Source organism: Lycorma delicatula, chromosome 8 (assembly GCF_047948215.1).
Source record: "Lycorma delicatula isolate Av1 chromosome 8, ASM4794821v1, whole genome shotgun sequence".
In the NCBI taxonomy this organism is placed as follows: domain Eukaryota; kingdom Metazoa; phylum Arthropoda; class Insecta; order Hemiptera; family Fulgoridae; genus Lycorma; species Lycorma delicatula.
Window position 1 is genome coordinate 122,708,289 of NC_134462.1, and position 18,866 is coordinate 122,727,154.

Below are 18,866 nucleotides of genomic sequence, written 5' to 3' on the forward strand. Positions count from 1 at the left end.
GTTAAATATATATAAATCATTATTAAGTTATCACCAGCTGAGTAATCAAACCTAACTTAATAAAGGCAAAAACGTATATTGACAACTAATTACTAATAAATAGACTAAAGGATAAAACATATAACTGACATTCAGTCATCAAGCTTAAGTCGGTAGATTTAAAAAACAAAAAACCACGAAACCTTGTGACGTTAATAAAAAAAAGCTCGTACAGAATTTTCATGTGAATCTACGTAAGTGTAATAATCCTCACCTGTTTAGCATACTTCAGGCATAATTTCAGGTGACAGGTGTATTACACTGATAAATTAAAAATACGTGATCAAGTTAGTAGTAATAGATCACGTTAAATATCGATATTAACAAACAGCATACGGCAGCAGTAAAACATAACGGTATAGATAAGTATTAAACAAATCTCTGTTAAAATACGTTTCTTTTAATTATCTTTCTTTTTTTGACGCTAAGAAGCGATCTTCGTGGCGGGGTGGTAGCGTCTCGGCCTTTTTATCCTGCGATTCCGGGTTGAATCCCGGTCAGACATGACGTTTTTCATACGCTACAAATTTCCATTTGGGCTAAATGACCGCAACAGTCTACGCCCATACATCTCAAAAAAGAAGAAAAAAGTGGTAACAGCTAATATTATTCAACGTTTGCGGTTTTTATAGATACGAAGAATTTACTTTCTTAATATATTTTCGGCTATATTAAGAAAGTAAAATATTAAGTACTTATATTATGAACCCATCCATCACCGCGTTTTAAGATATTAAAAAAAAATTCGATACGTTAATTTAAAATTTGTACATATCCTTGTCAATAAAATAAAAGGACGTTTAAAATAAATTAATAATAAAAAAAGTAATTAAAATACGAATAACTGTATGAAGATAGACAGGTATAAATACACGTAGTAATCCTTCACTGTTTTTCTAAGGCCGGGTATTTCACTGGACTAGGTCTCGGAAACGCCTCCAGAAATCACTTCGTAAAGGAGGTCTGCTACTAAAAATTAGTTTTCGATCGACTTCAGACCTATATATATATATAAAATACAAAACCAGCCGGGTCATTAAAAGTAGCAAAGGACGAAAATCTTTTACCGTGTACTCGATTCACTTTAATATCCTGTTGTAAACAAATCGCGTGGCGTTGTAATAGACGTCTCGAAAGCTACAAATTATTATGTTTTGATGTTTTACGTTTGATTTACGATGTTTTCATTTAGCGCCGACTAAATCGAGTGGCCTCTGGGAACACAGTTAGGTATTACGCCATAGGATGAGATGAAATAGCAATTTTGTAGCGACTGAAATCGCCACGCCTGGCCGGGATTCAAACCCGGGATCTCCGAATGGAAGGCCGAGACGCTACCGCTCGCGCCACGGAGGACGGCATAAACACGATAGACGATATAGTATTACGTAAATATCGGTGAGAAACAAAAGTCACCCGACGCGTTACTACACTAACAGTCGCACACCCTGCCGCAAAATCTCACTGCTACATATAACAGCTAAGATAGCTCTTATGCTGAACACGGTATACAATTTATAGAAAGGTACTCCACCCTCCAACATCCTCGCGTTCCGTTTTGTTCCGACGAATAAATGCGAATACTGGACAAATGAAATACTATCGGTATAAAAATTCGAAATACAGAAATATCATTTCTAATACGGAAGCTAAACTTAAAAACGTTTATCCGACTTATACTAACTGCATTATATCGTTGCCGATGAGTTTTAAGCTTATTAACTTCCTAGATAATAAACGTAAAAAGTTCGAAAGCGGCTTTACTTTAAGTTTTTCTTTTAAAGACGTAGTCCCGTAAAGAAATGGTTAAAATAATAAAGCGAATACTTGACATTTTACCGTTACTATAAAATTTCAAATTCATCGGTAAATATATAACTGCGATAATCAGTACAAAGGTTCGTAAAACAGAAGCGAAAATAATTAATCAAAATAATATTGATTATTAGTCGACAAATTATTTCTTCTTCTTTTTTTTAACTCCTAGCGCAACGATAATTTTCAGTTTTTAAATCGTTGAAATAGACGAATAAATAAAATAAGCCGTTCTTAACACAGATATAAAGCTCGATAGAGATGTATACCGTACATATAATTTTAATTAAAGTATATCGAATCGTATTATAATTATGTATTATTAACAGATAAAGTCACTTATTCAAAACATTAACAAGAAATTATTATTGTTGTTATCTCCGATAAAAACAATAAGTTCAGCTTTTAACACAAAGAGAAGATTAACAATAAAGAAAAAGCATGCAGATATATATATAAAAAATTAATAACTCTTCATTATTAATTAAAAGTAGTTACGGTATTTGCGATCTTTCTTTTTTTTTAGATAACAGAAATTACTTTACAGTTCACATTTTCACGTTAGATTAAGCAACAATAGTAACGTAAATCGGCAACATAAAATATAGTTTTCCATTTTCAGCAATTGATTATACTAATCGATAGTAAATGAACATTAAATTTAGCAAGCAGCAATATACAAATACGAATTCACAGAATTTTGACTCACAAAATTCTTCCGAACAATTTGATTAATATTTCAAAACAAAATGCAAAAATAAACGTATTAAATTCACCATTTAACCGGATAAAACAAAATCATCGCGTAAATTTTTCTTTTATTACCGGTGTAAAAATTACAATTATTTGAATAAACGACAAACGCTAAGAATTCTTTAGTAATTGTGATTCATCGGTAGACCGTTGTTTTATGAATATCAGTGCTTTATAAAATAAATATTTACGCCGTAAGGAAATAAAAAGTATAGTTACGTGGTATTTAAAAAATGGTCCTTGAAAAAAAAAAAGGGAAAATAAAACTTCGGCGAGGTTGACGAAAAGTCGATGATCGTGATGCCCCGGGAAATACGAACGAGATCTACAGTCAAATCTTTAGCCTTCCGTTTCTACGCACTCCAGCACTAGATCCGACCCCTTTTTAACCTTTCTTCGGAGTCAGAGACCGACAAAAATTCTAAACGAATTAAAATTTTTTCAATACTTAACTTGGACGTTAAGACGAAACGGAATAAAAAGGGACGTTCCTTAAGTTTTTTTTTTAGACATAAACCCGTAAAGAAACGATATAAATTTATTTAGAAATTTTATTTTAAATAAACGCGGAAAATATTTTTATTTAATTCTCAGAAGAAAATTTTCTATAACAAACAGGAACAGTACAATAAAAACAAAACCTCTTGTAAGGTTCCTAAATTTAAAGGACCAACCCGAGGCTCAAAATAAGTATAAATCACAGCCGATTGAAAATTTTTATATTAAAGCTAAAAACAAACCTTAACAGATATACAGAACAAATAAATTTATAATTATGTTAATTACAATTTATATAAAAATAAAAAAATAGCTTTTCAAATTACACAAGGAAAAGGGTGTAGGCAGTATTAAACGTATAGAAATGATTAAATGTAAAACGTGTATAAATGAATCAAACGATCTTCAAGTACACGGTTAAGAAATATCAACTTAATTCATGTTCGTTAAGGAATAAACAAAATCTATAAAACGATAAAACAGAAATCATTTCGGTACAAATATAAATATTTTATAAAATTGAAATAATTCGGAATAAACAACTTGTTTTCAATAACATATATCTTAACATATACCGATTAGATTAAGTTAACGATATCAGTAATAAGCAGCGTCGATATTAATTATAATAAAATAAAACAATCTTTAATAAATAGCTTTACTAAACTAACCTCTTTCTTCGATGTTAGCATCAGCCAGTAGGGGGTGAATAGATATAAGCACCCACACGGCTGGGAGTAATGCCCGCATCTTATATATCACATATAATTCATCACACACACAAAAACTCGAGGTTTTTAAAAATCACTATAATATAATTCATACAGCTATAACACTAATAACATAGAACACCCCGATAACCGTACTACGACAAGACGCCAGATGCAACACTGACTGCTAGCAGAACAACACACGACATCGACACACCACGGTACGCTTCTAACCCCACCCCACCGCATCATAACCAGCTTCTGTTTCAATCGTTTGGCCAATAGGAGCGCCACACTCCAAACAACCTGTTGCACATTTCTTATTTATACGATCAGGCTTCACGTTGCCGCCGGCTACGATAATAACATTATAAAACAATTCAACGGCTACTGTTTTTGCAGATATAAAACGTTGTTGAGATATCGAATGGAATTTCATTTTACAGCAAATTTATATTATCTATATTTTCACATCGTAAATTAAAAGAAAACATTTCATTTATATACGTGACTTTCAAAGTTAATAAAAGAGTATATTTCACGTTATTTAACCAAAGTGTAACCTTGTTTATTCTGAAGTTTATTAACGAAAAATTATTTCGAACAACATTATTTCTGTAATGCCGATTAAAAACAAGAAAAACAACATAATTTTGGGCATTAAAACATAACTATACAAAGTACATTGTAAGTTGGAAAACGCTTCATTTTTTGCCTAGTTGCCTTTTTATTTTGTTTTCTTTCCTTTTTTAATAGTAATTTATATCTCAAGAGTCGATTGAGATATTTTATTAAAATTTGGAACACTATTTATTTAATTAAAAGTTTCTGTGAAATAATTATCGTATTTTAACGTTTTCAAACGTTCAAAATGTCATTTCAATTTTTTTTTTTCATTTATATCTCGGAAACGATTAATTCAATAAATTGTGATTTATTAAAAATAAAGTCTGAGGATACTCTTTCTTTTGAAAAATATATCTTTTTAAAAAAAATTATGTTTGGGGGAAAAATGTTATCTGAATAGAATTAAAGCGTATTCGGAGGTACGGCTTATTCCGATTCCAAAACGAGGAAAGAGTCTCACTAGATTTTACGTCCTGATTTCTTTATTTCCATTATGAAAATGAGGTTATTGTTTATTAATAAAAGAACTGTATGTTACTTACTGCTGTAAAATTTTTACAAGACCGCCCAAAAAGTAGTATAATGTATTTAGGACGTATGTATATATGTATGTTTGTTCCACCGAAGCACCTTACAGCTGGACCGATTTAGATATATGACCCCGCGTTGGAATACTTACGTTACTGTGCGTGTTATAGGCTATATAAATATAAATATTTATAGCTGTTAATATAAATAATTAATTTACGGTTATATAAATATATTTCTTGCGGTCTTTTGTATTTCGTCGATAAATTTACTTAAATAAATAAATTCGATTTCATACTCGGTTAATTCGAAACGTGATTTCGGTTAACGACTTGTTTAACAAAAGATACCGACTTAAAAAGAATAGTATTTCTTCTGTACTTCGTTTAACGTTGGCTTTTAAAAGCCGAAGTGAACTTAAAAATAACTTCCGATACCACACTTACCTTAATATGGCGCTAGGTTAAAAAAATCGACACGTTAAGAATTGAATTTATTTTTTGTTAAGTTTTTAACGTAAACTTCATATATATGTTTTTATTTATAATGCGGATAATCTTCAAAAAGTTGTTTACAAAAAATAAGCGAAAAACTTGTATCTTAACAAACAAAAAAAAATAATGCAGAGAAAAGAAATAATGAACGAGCTAAGTTTATGGAATACGGTAATACGTGTTACTTTTCAATGAAATACATATAGAATGAGCTGTTAAAGTATCTGCATAACCTGGTAAATCACTTTGTATATACATGCGCGTGTGTTAAAATATGTACTGATAAGAATAAATAAAAAAATATTTATTTTTACTCTTACAATAATAAAATTTAAAAAAAAAAAACAAATTTATTTACACAAATATAAGCATATTTAGATATATCAGTTCAGATTTGGTATTTTCAAACAAAGCAAATAAATGAAATCTTGTTATACAACGTAATCGATATTGAGATTCAAAGTTCTTTTCTATTGTTAATTAGATACAATTTATATTATTAGTTCTAATCACTAATACAGATATAATTTAAAAACGAAAATGTTTCGTTCGTACTCTTTCACTTCTATATTGAAGATTTTTAATTTTTCACAACCCAAGATTTATTTATAATTCTATTTGAAATTATAATTAAATTTAAAATCTTTTTTTTTGCGTACTTAAAATTTTTATAATTTTGGTCTAGATGATATAAAATTTAATCCTGTTTTCTAATCTCACCGAAAATTTTAAACACGGTTTCACAAAAATTTGTAAGTTTTTATATCTATTTACGTGTATAAAACAAAGTGTCCTGACTGATTGAATCATCAGCGCGCAGCTTAAACCATTTAACCTATCTCAATGAATTTTGGAGGGTACATCGTTCTTATAACAAAGAGACCTTATTAAAGAAAAGAAAAATGATCGTCGCAAATAAAATAATAAGTAACGTACAATACTTTATCTAAGGGGGTGAAAAGAGAGAAACTTTATAAAACGAAAATTCTATATCTCAGGAATCATAGATGTTACATTTGTGAAAATTGATATTTAGGCTTGTCTTTAAAAACAAATCGATATTTGTTTCACCATTTTTTTTAAAAAGCCAATTTGGGTGTGGCGAAAGGCGGGTGGAAAGATGTAACATTCTCATGAAAATGTTATATCTCAGGAACCGAAGGTGTTATAGTCATGAAAATTGTTATTTAGACATTAAATTAGTATTTAGAAAATAAAATGGTAAATATTTCACCGTTTTTCAAAATGCAATCGGGGAGCAGAATTTTGTATGAAAAATTTCAACAATATTTAACGATTAACGATTGTATTCTATAAGACGACGCCGGTCCACTTTCTTCATTGTTTTATTCTTCAAGTTCGATTCATTATTTTGTCGCCAAACTTATTTTTGCGGGCACGCGAATTTTAGTTTATTCCCTGCTCGTTGATCGTCAACCAAAACTTTGAAATGGCACCGGATTGCGAGAAAAAGCTCTCCACAGAAATGAACCGGTGCGGGCATCTTTAATGATGTGAAGATGATCCCACCTAGGGCATATCCGGCTACCCACCGGGTTGGTCTAGTGGTGAACGCGTCTTCCCAAATCAGCTGATTTGGAAGTCGAGAGTTCCAGCGTTTAAGTCCTAGTAAAGCCAGTTATTTTTACACATACTATACCACTAACTCTGTACAGCGTCCTAATATAATAATCTACTCTAACACATCTTCATATTTTCTTATTCCATCAAGGTACAGCTACTAACCTAACTTGCTTATCCTACCGCACACGAAACAACATCTTCCAATCTGGTCCCGGAGTTCTTCTATTCAACGCCCACACGCCCTCACACCATCTTTATTTATTTCCTCGTTATACTATACCTACATACTGTGCTAATTGTGAGTTAACTTTCCTTAATACTTCCCTTTAAGTATCAACTCTTCTTCTTCTGCGTCTTATCTAATCAAACAATCCTTCATCGTAAACTAACCCTAACGTTTCTTCATTAACAACCTACACATATACATACATACATTTTCATTGACAACATATACATTAGTTAATATTCATTGTCCAACAGAACATATCCAACAGAACGCAGGCTGTAGCCTGCATTCTGTTGGACCACCTACCTATGTTCTTACAACCTATCCGTGCATTTATATAATATAACCTAGCATAACATAACATTCTGGTTAATTAAATAAAATCAAACTGATTTATTAACTTACATCTAAAATATTCCTGAACAATAAAACACCGTATTTCAATTATATCTTAAACCTAACATTTCATTTCATCAATCGGAACATAACTTTCCTTATAACCTACTAACAAAACATTATTTAGACCGGAAATATAAATTCCGGCTGCAGACTATACAACATACCTTACTAAATAAACATTTCATACCTAGACTAAATCTAACATCCGACTCCCGAAGCTGCCGTATAAACTGTCGCCTCTCGACCTCGAAATATTCACACTTAAGGAGAACATATTCCGCAGTCTCTTCTACACCGCACGTCACACAATACGGACTCGACACTAACCCAAATCCATTGTGCTTCTTATTAAAGTCACCATGATCTGAACGCCTGCGCATCTCGGACATCTGGAAAAATCGCATATACCATCCCATCTCCGACGCATCACAACGCTGTTGCCATTCTGAAAAACTTTCATCCTTGATTCGACGTTCTTGTTGCCGCAATATCTTCTCATCTGCACCCGCAAACGATTTTCTCAGCTCCCTAATCTTCTTCCTTTCCCTTGCTTTAATATCTATCGACTTGACTCCCGCAATCATACACACCGCATCCCCCGAAAACGTCCAGTACCCTCTGATGACTATGAGGAGGATCAACCGCTGCACGCCAATGGAATCCTCTTGAAATGAACCAAGTCCGTCCTGTGCGCCCAGACTGCCGCCGCAAACAGCATGATTCCTTCAGCCAGTTTTTCATATAAAATTCTTAGCGTAAGAAAGTCAAGTCCCCAGCTCCTGCTGACAACTCTCCTGATCTTGTTGAATCCTGCAAACGCTCTTCGACTAACCTGCGTAACATGCTTCTTATATGTCCTTCGTTCAATTATCACGACACCCCAACTGCCTCTGGGTTTTGGCATACTTTATATTCACACCGCCCTTTTTTACTAACGGCTCTCTCAGAAAGGAACCCTTCACATCATCAACGTCGTCTTCTCAGCACTAAATCTCATCTTGTGCTGAATACTCCATTTCCTCAATATCTCAATCGCTGTCTCAGCTCGTTCTTCCAGTTTCAACCTCGAATTGGCCTCTACAGTCAGCTTGGCGTCATTTGCATAAGCTCTAATTTTACAACCGTCTGGTAATCGAAAATGCAGAAATGGAAATTCCACTATCCACATCAACGGTTCCAGCACACTTCCCTGCGGACATCCTTTGCTTAACTGCTTCTTCCATTCGACTAGTCCATGCCTCAGTATCACCTCTCGTTCGTCGAAGCAGCTCCTCAGGAACCAAAACTCTTCCCAAGTCACTTCCCTCGTACTGAATTGGTATAATACTGAGGAAAATCCCCAACATATAAGTGCTCGATGACCAACGATAGGACCAACGATAGCAATGCATCTTCCGTGTCCCTTCCAGGCCAAAAACCATACTGATAATCTGACAAGTAGCTTCCAACATTCATTCGATTATAAATCCGGTTGAAAGGGATCTTCTCAAACACCTCACCCAGCACTGGCAACAACATCAAGGGCCGATGCGACTTCGGTTGCGTCAGATCCTTCCCCTGTTTTTTTTTACAATACCTTAACCATACCAGATTTCCTGCACACCGGAAACTTTCCACTTCGTAATAACATGCTGTACAATTCTCCAAGTTTTTCTTTACAATGTGGGTAAGCTGCCTTCACCAATTCACCGGTCACGCCATCAAATCCAGGTGCCCTTCCAGTCTTAAGTGTCGCAATCACTCTACCGATTTCATCTTTTGAGATCTCGTCCGAGTGCACATCAGTCCGAACTTCAATCACATCACACATCTCCAAACTCTCATGCACTCTCCTAGAACTCATTATCATCTGGCAACAGCTCATCCAGCAGCTTCATTACCTATCACCGCTTGTCGGTGACAATCCTCTCCTGAAATTCCATCGCAGGCAATAAAACTTCTTTCTTCTTTCTCAAGACCAACCGATACACTATACCCCACGGATCCTAATTACCCTGTTCCGTCACAAATGTACGCCACAATGTTCTTTTGGAATCTCGTGCAGCAATAAAGTACTCATTCCCTGCTCTCCTGAACTCCATGCATCTCCATTCGCGACAGACAGGGTCTCTCTCTTGTTGCGTTTTCCTTCTCTTCTTACGCACGGCCCGCTGCATATCCTGCAGCTCCGTACTCGACCAAAACGCAACCTTCTCCTTCCCCGTGGGTCTAGGTAAATACGAGGAAACAATCACCACACTACCTTCCACTATAAAGGGGAGTTGTATGAGAACCACATAAGTCTGATATTGACCGAGAATGGCCCCCAACTCCACCTGAGCTATGTAGGCTCCTTGTAAATTTGCCTGAATGATCGGTTTGGGACGTTAAGCTCCTCTCAGCCCGCAACACAGCGGGACAAGTCGGATCCTTACTGCTTTTTTAGTCGCTTACAGTTAGCGCATGCCGGAGTTTTGGCCTTATGTGGGCACTGCTCATCTTTGTGCCCCTCTTCTGAGCAGTGTAAGCAAAGTTCTGAGCTCTTACAAATCATCGTGATGTGATAAAGACCTGAACATTTAAAACAACGTGTTATCTGAAGTTTGCAGGCCTGGTACTCCATAAAAATCTTACCTACAGCCAGAAACTTCTCTCTACATACTTTATCAATCTGTACCACGTAGCGGAGAAAATCTCCAGTCTTCTTACCAGTCTTGAATGAAATCTTGGCCACTCGACTGAATTGTTCCTTCGTAACCCCAGTGTTCTGCGTTCCTATCGCATCCATTACATCTACTTCCGTGAGATCACGCGGCACATCCTATATAATCAATCTCAGCCGCAGTTGTTTTTCCGTTTTTGACTTAACAACGAGCCCGTCAAGGGACTTGCAGGCCCTTTTTTCCGTATCTGAATCCTGCGTGACGATTTTCACGCCCTTCGGATTCTCACGCAAACTCAAAATTTTCAGGCCCTCCTTTCGTAGCTTTAGATATGCCTGATGACTGCATTCGAGAGAATAGTTGTGGGCAAGGGTAGTCGGTGTTTTTTTCCGCGAATACCATTTATACCGTAAGAATATCTTTATCAGTTCAAAAGACTTCGGTTTCTCCTAACGATATGTTTCACCGTGACTACCAAAAAGTTCCAGAGCCAGACTCTGAAGTTGGCGGGAATTGACCTACGGGAATATCGCTTCTTTCACGGACAGTTTTGCATGGCCTGTTTAAGAGAAACCTCACCTACCGATCTGGCCACTCTCGCACTTAAAGGGAAAACGGCTAATGCACATTACAAAGAAGTATTTAAATAAAGCTTTTGTAGTGTTTTCTATTCGCTTAAAAAGACACTTCATCCGCGAACGCTAAACATTACTGATCAATAAAATCCGCACTGTACCCAACATTCCATTATAAACCAACTACAAGAATTAATATGATAAGACCAAAATCCAGGTCAAAGTAAATAGACTAATTTGCCAATACGACCGTTAAAATATCAATCTTTAAATTACGGTAGAATTTTAACAAAAATCTAATTTTATTTTGCAAACTTATTTTAAAAACTAAAGATTAGTTACCAAAACTTATCCAAAATCATGCGGACGAAACCGCGGGCAAGAGCTAGATATTTTATAATTTAAAATATTGTCCGATGCATCTACCTAAGATTCTAGTAAATTAATAAAATGACTATACTTATTTCCTTTAAAAAAAACAAGGAATTATAATATAAAATGAATAATTGAATGGATAAAATCACCTTTACAAAGTAAGCAGGCTCTTTTAGATCTAAAATTATATATTTTCCCTTAACTAAAACTCTGTGGCATTTTTTACTAGATAAACGAATCTCCCCAAGTAATCTCAAAAACTCAAATGGAATATTTAATGAAGAGGAAAATCTGTGGAGAACTATACCGATTGATGTACCAAATATAAGTAATACGAATACTCTGTGTATTCGTATTCAAAAAGTGACGCAAACTTATGGAAGAATTGAGGAAAAACGGGTTACACAATTCAGCAGAGCATATTCTTTATCCCCCGGTACATTAGATGTACCAGTTATGCCCAAACCCAGAACGCCTTCACAGAAAAGTACGTACGGTAAGGAAGCACGAAACAAGTTCTCCACCAAGCGGCTGTACGACAAGTTCCAAGAGACAGAGAATGTGACAGATGCAGCCAAAAGTGGACAACTGAAAGTGCTAACACTAGATACGTTGATCGACGTGGAAACTGAATATTCTGTTAGCCCCAAAACGTCTGTACGATGCCTATCTAGCCAGTCTAGTCTTTCCATTGGTAGTGGCTTTACGGTACCGCGCAAGTGTTTAAAGACACATCTGTACAGAATTCGTGTTTTTCACAAGTGGTTACTTGCAGACACTGGAAAACGTGTAGCTTTCTGTCAGCGGTTCATGTCACTTGCAACGCAAGATGGGGAAGAACTCGATGATCGGTTTCGGTCTGACGAGGCCCGGTTTAATCTCGATGGATACGTGAGTGCACAGAATTCACGCGTTTGGTGTAGGGAAAATCCACATCAGCCGCACGAGTCTCATCTTCACGGACAAAAAGTGGGTGTTTGGCATGCAATTTCACGTAGACGAATCTTCATGACATTCTTTCACGGGTGAACAGTGAGCGCTACATACAGAAGGTACAACAATTTGTAATATGTTTATATAAGGTTTATTATTATTATCGTTTAGTATTTGTAAATCCCTTCATTTGTGGACTACAAAATTCTGTCAACCCAAATCAAGCCGTTTCTTTTCATCGCCTTTCTTTAATTCTTTAAAATAAAAATAATTATTTATTTATTCCGACATAATTTTTAAAACCTTGCCGTAAAGTGGATTTTTGTAATTGAATCTTTTTCTGTTAACTTTTAATACTTCGTTAAATTTTTATTTATTTTTTAATAATTTTTTTAGGTATAAAATATATCTTTTATTCTAATTACAAGTTTCACAACCGTCGTTTAATATGGAAGGTGTATTAGAAATAAATAATGAATTCGGCCCCCATCTTCATAGGAATGGTGCACACGTTGCAGTTGATTGATTGTACTGTCTTTTGGATTTTACAGCGATAACAGTTTTAGTTTCTCGGTGCCAAATTCTATACAGGTATCATACGAACATCTACTTACCGCCAGCTAAGAAAAATTTTTACTCAAAACAATGACAAAAATACATAAATAGATTCAGTTCCATTTCAAGTGGACAGGCCGGACGAATATTGCATTAATAAACGAGTGTTCATACAAAATAGGCAATCGTTTTCTTTTGTAGTTATTCATTCTTTTTGGCTGCTCCATTCTCCAATGTGAGTGTCCACTTGAATAGAAAGAAATTATCTAGTTTTTTCTCTTATAAAAAGACAACAAAATAATAATAATAATAATAAGTAATAGACGAGGTATAAGAATAAATAATAAGAGGTGAATTTAAAAATAGAGTATTTTGGGTATACAAGGCAAATAAATTAAGATTTAAAGAAACAATGAAAATAAGGAACCGATCGAAAGAAAACAAAAAGAAAAAATGAAAAATGAATGAAGTTAATTGGATAAAGAAGAATTTTAAGTAAACCTTTACTAAAATAGAATTAAAACCCGTTAAATTTAAACAGCTTTCCCAATTTTTAAAATTTGGAAAATTTTTAGACGTTTTATTTTTTTTTATAAAATAGACTTATTTTCGAATTATTTCAAAAACGGATGAGGTTCTGATTTAACTCGCATTCGTTTTATTTTATTTCATTTTTTTTTTATGAAACAGATTTCTATGATTTTATTTCAGTTTTATCGAGAAGGTGACCTATTTGGTGGTTCCATTGTTACATTTCTTTTATATACTACCAACAGACTTTTTTTTATTAACAAAGATTACTCTACATAAAGAATATTTGGATATATATTTGTTGTAGTTATTATTACTGAATATTGAATATATATTCAGAAGTCATTACTATTTAAATACACGTAACCTTCAAGAAAAGGAAAGTTAAAAAATATCAATTCCCAGATTTCAGACATCCTTCATTCACGCTAATCAGTAATTATTAGAGAAATTAATAATTATTATGAGAAACCTTAAAAAGGTTTCTCTGCGTTATTTATCTAATTTTTTTTTATATGCAGGCAGCAGGTTTTTAAGCCTTTCAATAATAACTAATTAATAAAAATTAAATTACTTTAAAAATACCGACTCAGAAATCACTGTTCTATATAAACAAACATTTTTTTTAAATTTTGAGGTATGCGGAAAATGAAAAACTACGAACTAAAAATAAATTACAAACTCTTTTAATTTAGGACTGATTTCAGGAAACTTAAGGAGGAATCGAATAGGATAATTATTTTTACTTTCTATTCCTATTTGAAGGTTTTGTTTTTATTAAACATATCTTATTTTAAAAGATTAATATACGGATCAAATGATATAAACATATTCTAAGTTAAGTTTTTTAAACTTGGCACGGTTGGTATATAATATTATTTATATGTAAATAAATGAAATACAATCTTACCAACAATTCGTCCGCAGCCTCTTTTCTAGTACTTTCGGTCATTCGACCGTCCTCAGGAAAAGATGTTCTTCAATTAATATCATTAAAATTAAATTATGTAAAAAGTAAATTTAAAATCACAACTATTTAATTTTAATGATGTAAATTGAAGAATATCTTTTCCTGAGGACGGTCAAATGACCGAAAGTACTAGAAAAGAGACTGCGGACGAATTGTTGGTAAGATTGTATTTCATTTATTTACATATAAAAGATAAAATATATATATAAATAAGTTTATCGGTCGACTTAGTTTTAAAAAATGTTTATTTAACAATATTTAAGATACTGAACATGAAATAAAGTATTTGAGCTAATGTAGAACAAAAAATAAAGAAATATTTAAGAAACTGAAAAAAAACTTTATTTTTGTCGTATTTTACTATTATTCAACCGCATTATCTACAAACAAAAATTATTATTACTATTACACAAAAATGTTCCGTTAGTTTCAAATGTATGGTGAAATTATGTACAGCCTAAAACTTATACAATCCGCGATTGTGTGATAATTTTAAGAATTTTTTACGATTCAGATAATTAAATTCATAAGTTTCATCGGCAGATTATAAAATAAAAAATCTGTCTTTTCTCTACCTGTAGTATGCTATTCTTTGATGAAAATAGAAAGACAAGTATAAAAAGCTGTAGTGAACGACAAAATGCATTCAAATCGTTCACTGGATCTTTAAACTGTTAAAATCAAATAATCTCCAATAGAAGAATATTGAAAAAAAGAAAACGAAAAGGACAAAAGGTTCCTCCAGAGGACCTAGGTGGTTTGCGATTCAGTTGTTTAGTTCCACACTTCTTACGATTCCAGAGATGGGTGAAGGTGTTCCTTAAGGAAAGTTGGTCATTCTGTTAGATTTATTTTGAAAGCGATTACGTAGTAGTATACGCTGCATCTATTTGATGGAAAATGAAAACTCATCGATCAGTCTGCCGTACTCTCATTCCGGGTATAAAAACATTTTTTGATCTCCCGAGTGGGATGTTATTAGCTGCCGGGGAAGAAAACGTTGAAACTACTTGTACTTCAAGTGGGATTATGAGGCCCAGATTTATCCTACGGCTTCGCTTCAGCGAAGCCGTAGGATAAATCTGGGCCTCATTGTACGGATAAGTAAGGATAAGTCTGAGCCTATTGTACGGCTACAAAACAGTAAAGAGAGCGCAGACAGGTCTACAACAGACCGTCATCGGAATACAGCAAGGCGTTTCTAGCTCTTCAGTTCCAGATGCCTCAGCGCAGACCTAGCTTGATTACACTCAAAGAACTAAATAGGGAAGAAGGAATCCAGAATTAGGAAAAAAGGATGGCGGTAAGAAAGAACGATTTCCCCGTAAAGAAACTACAGTCTAGAAAACGACTACTTACCCTAACCCACCGGGTTGGTCTAGTGGTTAACGCGTCTTCCCAAAGCAGCTGATTTGGAAGTCGAGAGTTACAGCGTTCTCCTAGTAAAGTCCTAGTAAAGCCAGTTATTTTTACACGGATTTGAATACAAGATCGTGGATACCGGTGTTCTTTGGTGGTTGGGTTTCAATTAACCAGACATCTCAGGAATGGTCGAACTGAGAATGTACAAGACTACATACACTTCATTTACAGTCATACATATCATCCTCATTCATCCTCTGAAGAATTATCTAAACGGTAGTTATCGGAGGCTAAACAGGAAAAAGAAAGAAGAAGAAAACGACTATTTACCCAAAGAAATGCTCAGTAGTATCTTTAGCAGCGGACATTTATTCCGCACAAGAAATTAAACCGAACGTACCAGAACTCCTATAAATCCCTGGAATCAAACGGCAAGTGAAAGTATCCCGTTGTAAACTGTTCGACCAAACTCCTGTAGGAGATGTATTCAAAGATATACCCTGAGAGGAATTATTTGTGTCGTATCGTGTATGTTCTTCGCGTATAGATCGATCCCTCTGATAATGAATTCACTTTTTCTTTACTCTTGATCCGCTCTTCCGTGTTTTCAGTCGTGTGATGTCAGAGTACATCAGAATTATATTAATGCGGTACTGATTAAAGCGGTTGTATTCTTAGTTTATCTGGTTAGGACACGGGTACCGCTGAACCTATCTGGAAACTAATTTTTGCGGAGCGGTTGTGTAATAAGTTAATCGGCGAAATGCCTGCAGGATGAAACCAGGGAACGAATATCTCGAGTAAATTATTATTACAATATAAGGATAAAATGCCAATTTTAAAATCATTTAAAATACTAGTGTCCATAGATCACGAAAACAAGGTAAACTATTGGGTAGAATCTTTGTACCGATGGCATTTAATAATTAACAAAAACTGCGTAGCGTAAAAAAACTAAATCGACTGTTTAAAATGAATATTCCGTATGCGATTGAGTTATCTATAATAAATAAATTCAATTTTCTCTCTCATCCCCATCATCAAAGTCGACGGTCGTTAAAAAATATACGGTAATAGATATTATTTGCCGTAATTATTTTTCTTTGAACGGTAAATATTTTGTTATATTGTATAATATTTATTTGAATTTAAACAAGTTATTTATTATAAACAGCAAAAAATAAATAAATAAAATGGCGCCACGTGAATACTTTGAATATAAAAGTATCTAATTCTTTATTCATTTTACAACTTAGTAACTTTTGGATTTTATCCATAATACATATTCAAAATTTATCACTTTACAGTGCAATAAGAATGTCGGCATCTATATAATAGTTTTCTTGGTTTACATAATTTACGTATATGTAAATATATATATATATATATATATATATATATATATATATATATATATATATATATATATGTATACACAAATATACTCTTATATAAATGCGATATAATTTATGTTCTAATCACGTTTATTTTATCTGTGTGAAAAAAGATTTCTTTTTTGTTCTTTAACAACAATCATCCGAACAATAGTACTGGTAAAGAATATTAGATTACGTTACTATTTTTATCTTGAAAATGTTTATTATCATATTACTAATAAAAATAAAAATAAAAATAAAAAACCGTAATTTTATTATTCTCGAGATAAATTTCATTGTAAAAAAAATTCCGTAATTATCATTTAACGGCTGATGTTTTATCGATAGTAAAAAAATTAAAAGAAAAAAGTTATCGCAATCTAATTTTACTTACAATTTTAGCGAGTTTATAGCGAAGCGTATTTCTAAAATTTTAAATTTTATAAGTTACCTCATATAACAGTCTTATTTCCTTTACGTAATATCACCACCTCTCTTTTAATTTCTCCCTCCGCTTCTCATAATAATTCAGACAAGTATTTCATTTTATTTAACCGAGTCAGTAGTTAATTCCTAATAGTCAGTAAGTAGTTCTTTTGAAGAAATAGAAGTTAAGTATATTACTAACTTATGAAGGAAGGTAATATGTATTAATAAGTATTTATATACGCGTGTTTGTGATACTGCTTTATTCAAATAGGAAAATAAAAAAATTGTAATTAAATCGCTAAATTTTTCTAGCAAACATATATGTATCAAGTCGAATGAAAAATATCAAATTTTAAAATTTTTAATAGCATCTTTATTTTTTGAGTCGTTTTAGAAACAACTTTTGTAAGATAAAAAGATCTTCGTTTTTTAAAGGAACTCAAAACTCATATTAATAAAATTTTCATAAGGTGCGGTTCAAGCCAAGATATGATCCTTCCTCGCTGGGCCCCTTCATATTCTCACTTCTTTAAGATATCGACTCAAAACATTACTAAATCAATTATCTATATATAGAGGTATCTATTCCAAAATTGATAATTATGATCCAAGTAACCCAGAGTTATTAACTAAAATGTATCTGTCACACAACACACATACACACTCACACGTATGTATGTATGTTTGTTTTTAAACTTTCGAAATTTGATGAAACGCTGTGACACATATGTTGGAAGGCACAGTATAAAGCGGAAAATGTAGTAATTTGCCAAACAAACAACTTTTCCACTTTTTCTTTTGGTCTTTTGATTCAAGAATCATGAAAAATGCAAAAAAAAGGGAAAATGAAAAGTTAACGAAATCAAATTTACTTCTCCTTTTTTTTTCATTTTTCATGATTCTTGAATCCAAAAACCTAAAGAAAAAGTGGAAAAAGTTGTTTGTTTGGTAAATTATCACATTTTCCTCAATGTATTTTGCTTTTCAACATAAGTTTCATAACATTTCATCAAATTTCGAAAGTATAAAAACAAAACGTGAAATAATACTCTAAAACACAAAAGCAGAGAAAAACTAAATTAAGAATTCTGAAATATATTTACAAATTTCAACAGAATGTAGACTTTCAGTGTAGTGAAACAGCAGCGTGCCTTGCTTACGTTGATGGCTCGACGGAGCCGCTTCTTTGTCGTCTTATACTGAGCTGACCTGGCGTTTGCGTCTGAGCGATTCCTTGCAGACGGTGGAAGACACTCTCGGCGCAACCCCGCAATCTCCGGTGTCCACCAGTACACGAGTCGCTTCCGGTGCCTTGCCCCCCCCCCCCCCGGTGGGGCACGGAAGCGTCGCATGCAGAAACGATCAGCCGCATGGTCGAAGCAACTACGGCTTCAGCGCCAGCGTCTCCCCATAGGTGATGTTTTCAGAGGCTACCACCCCTGACG

The 18,866-nt window shown here is 33.7% G+C and overlaps 1 protein-coding gene across 1 annotated transcript in view; it reads right to left on the reverse strand.

The window, feature by feature from the left end:
- Egfr (epidermal growth factor receptor) overlaps positions 1-3,987 on the reverse strand; it is a 644,558-nt gene extending 640,571 nt beyond the window's left edge. Inside the window, exon 1 of the mRNA XM_075373956.1 lies at positions 3,777-3,987. Coding sequence (XP_075230071.1) covers positions 3,777-3,855 — 79 coding nt within the window. The 5' untranslated portion in view covers positions 3,856-3,987. The remainder of the gene's footprint in view (positions 1-3,776) is intronic.
- Between the last annotated feature and the right edge of the window lie 14,879 nt (positions 3,988-18,866).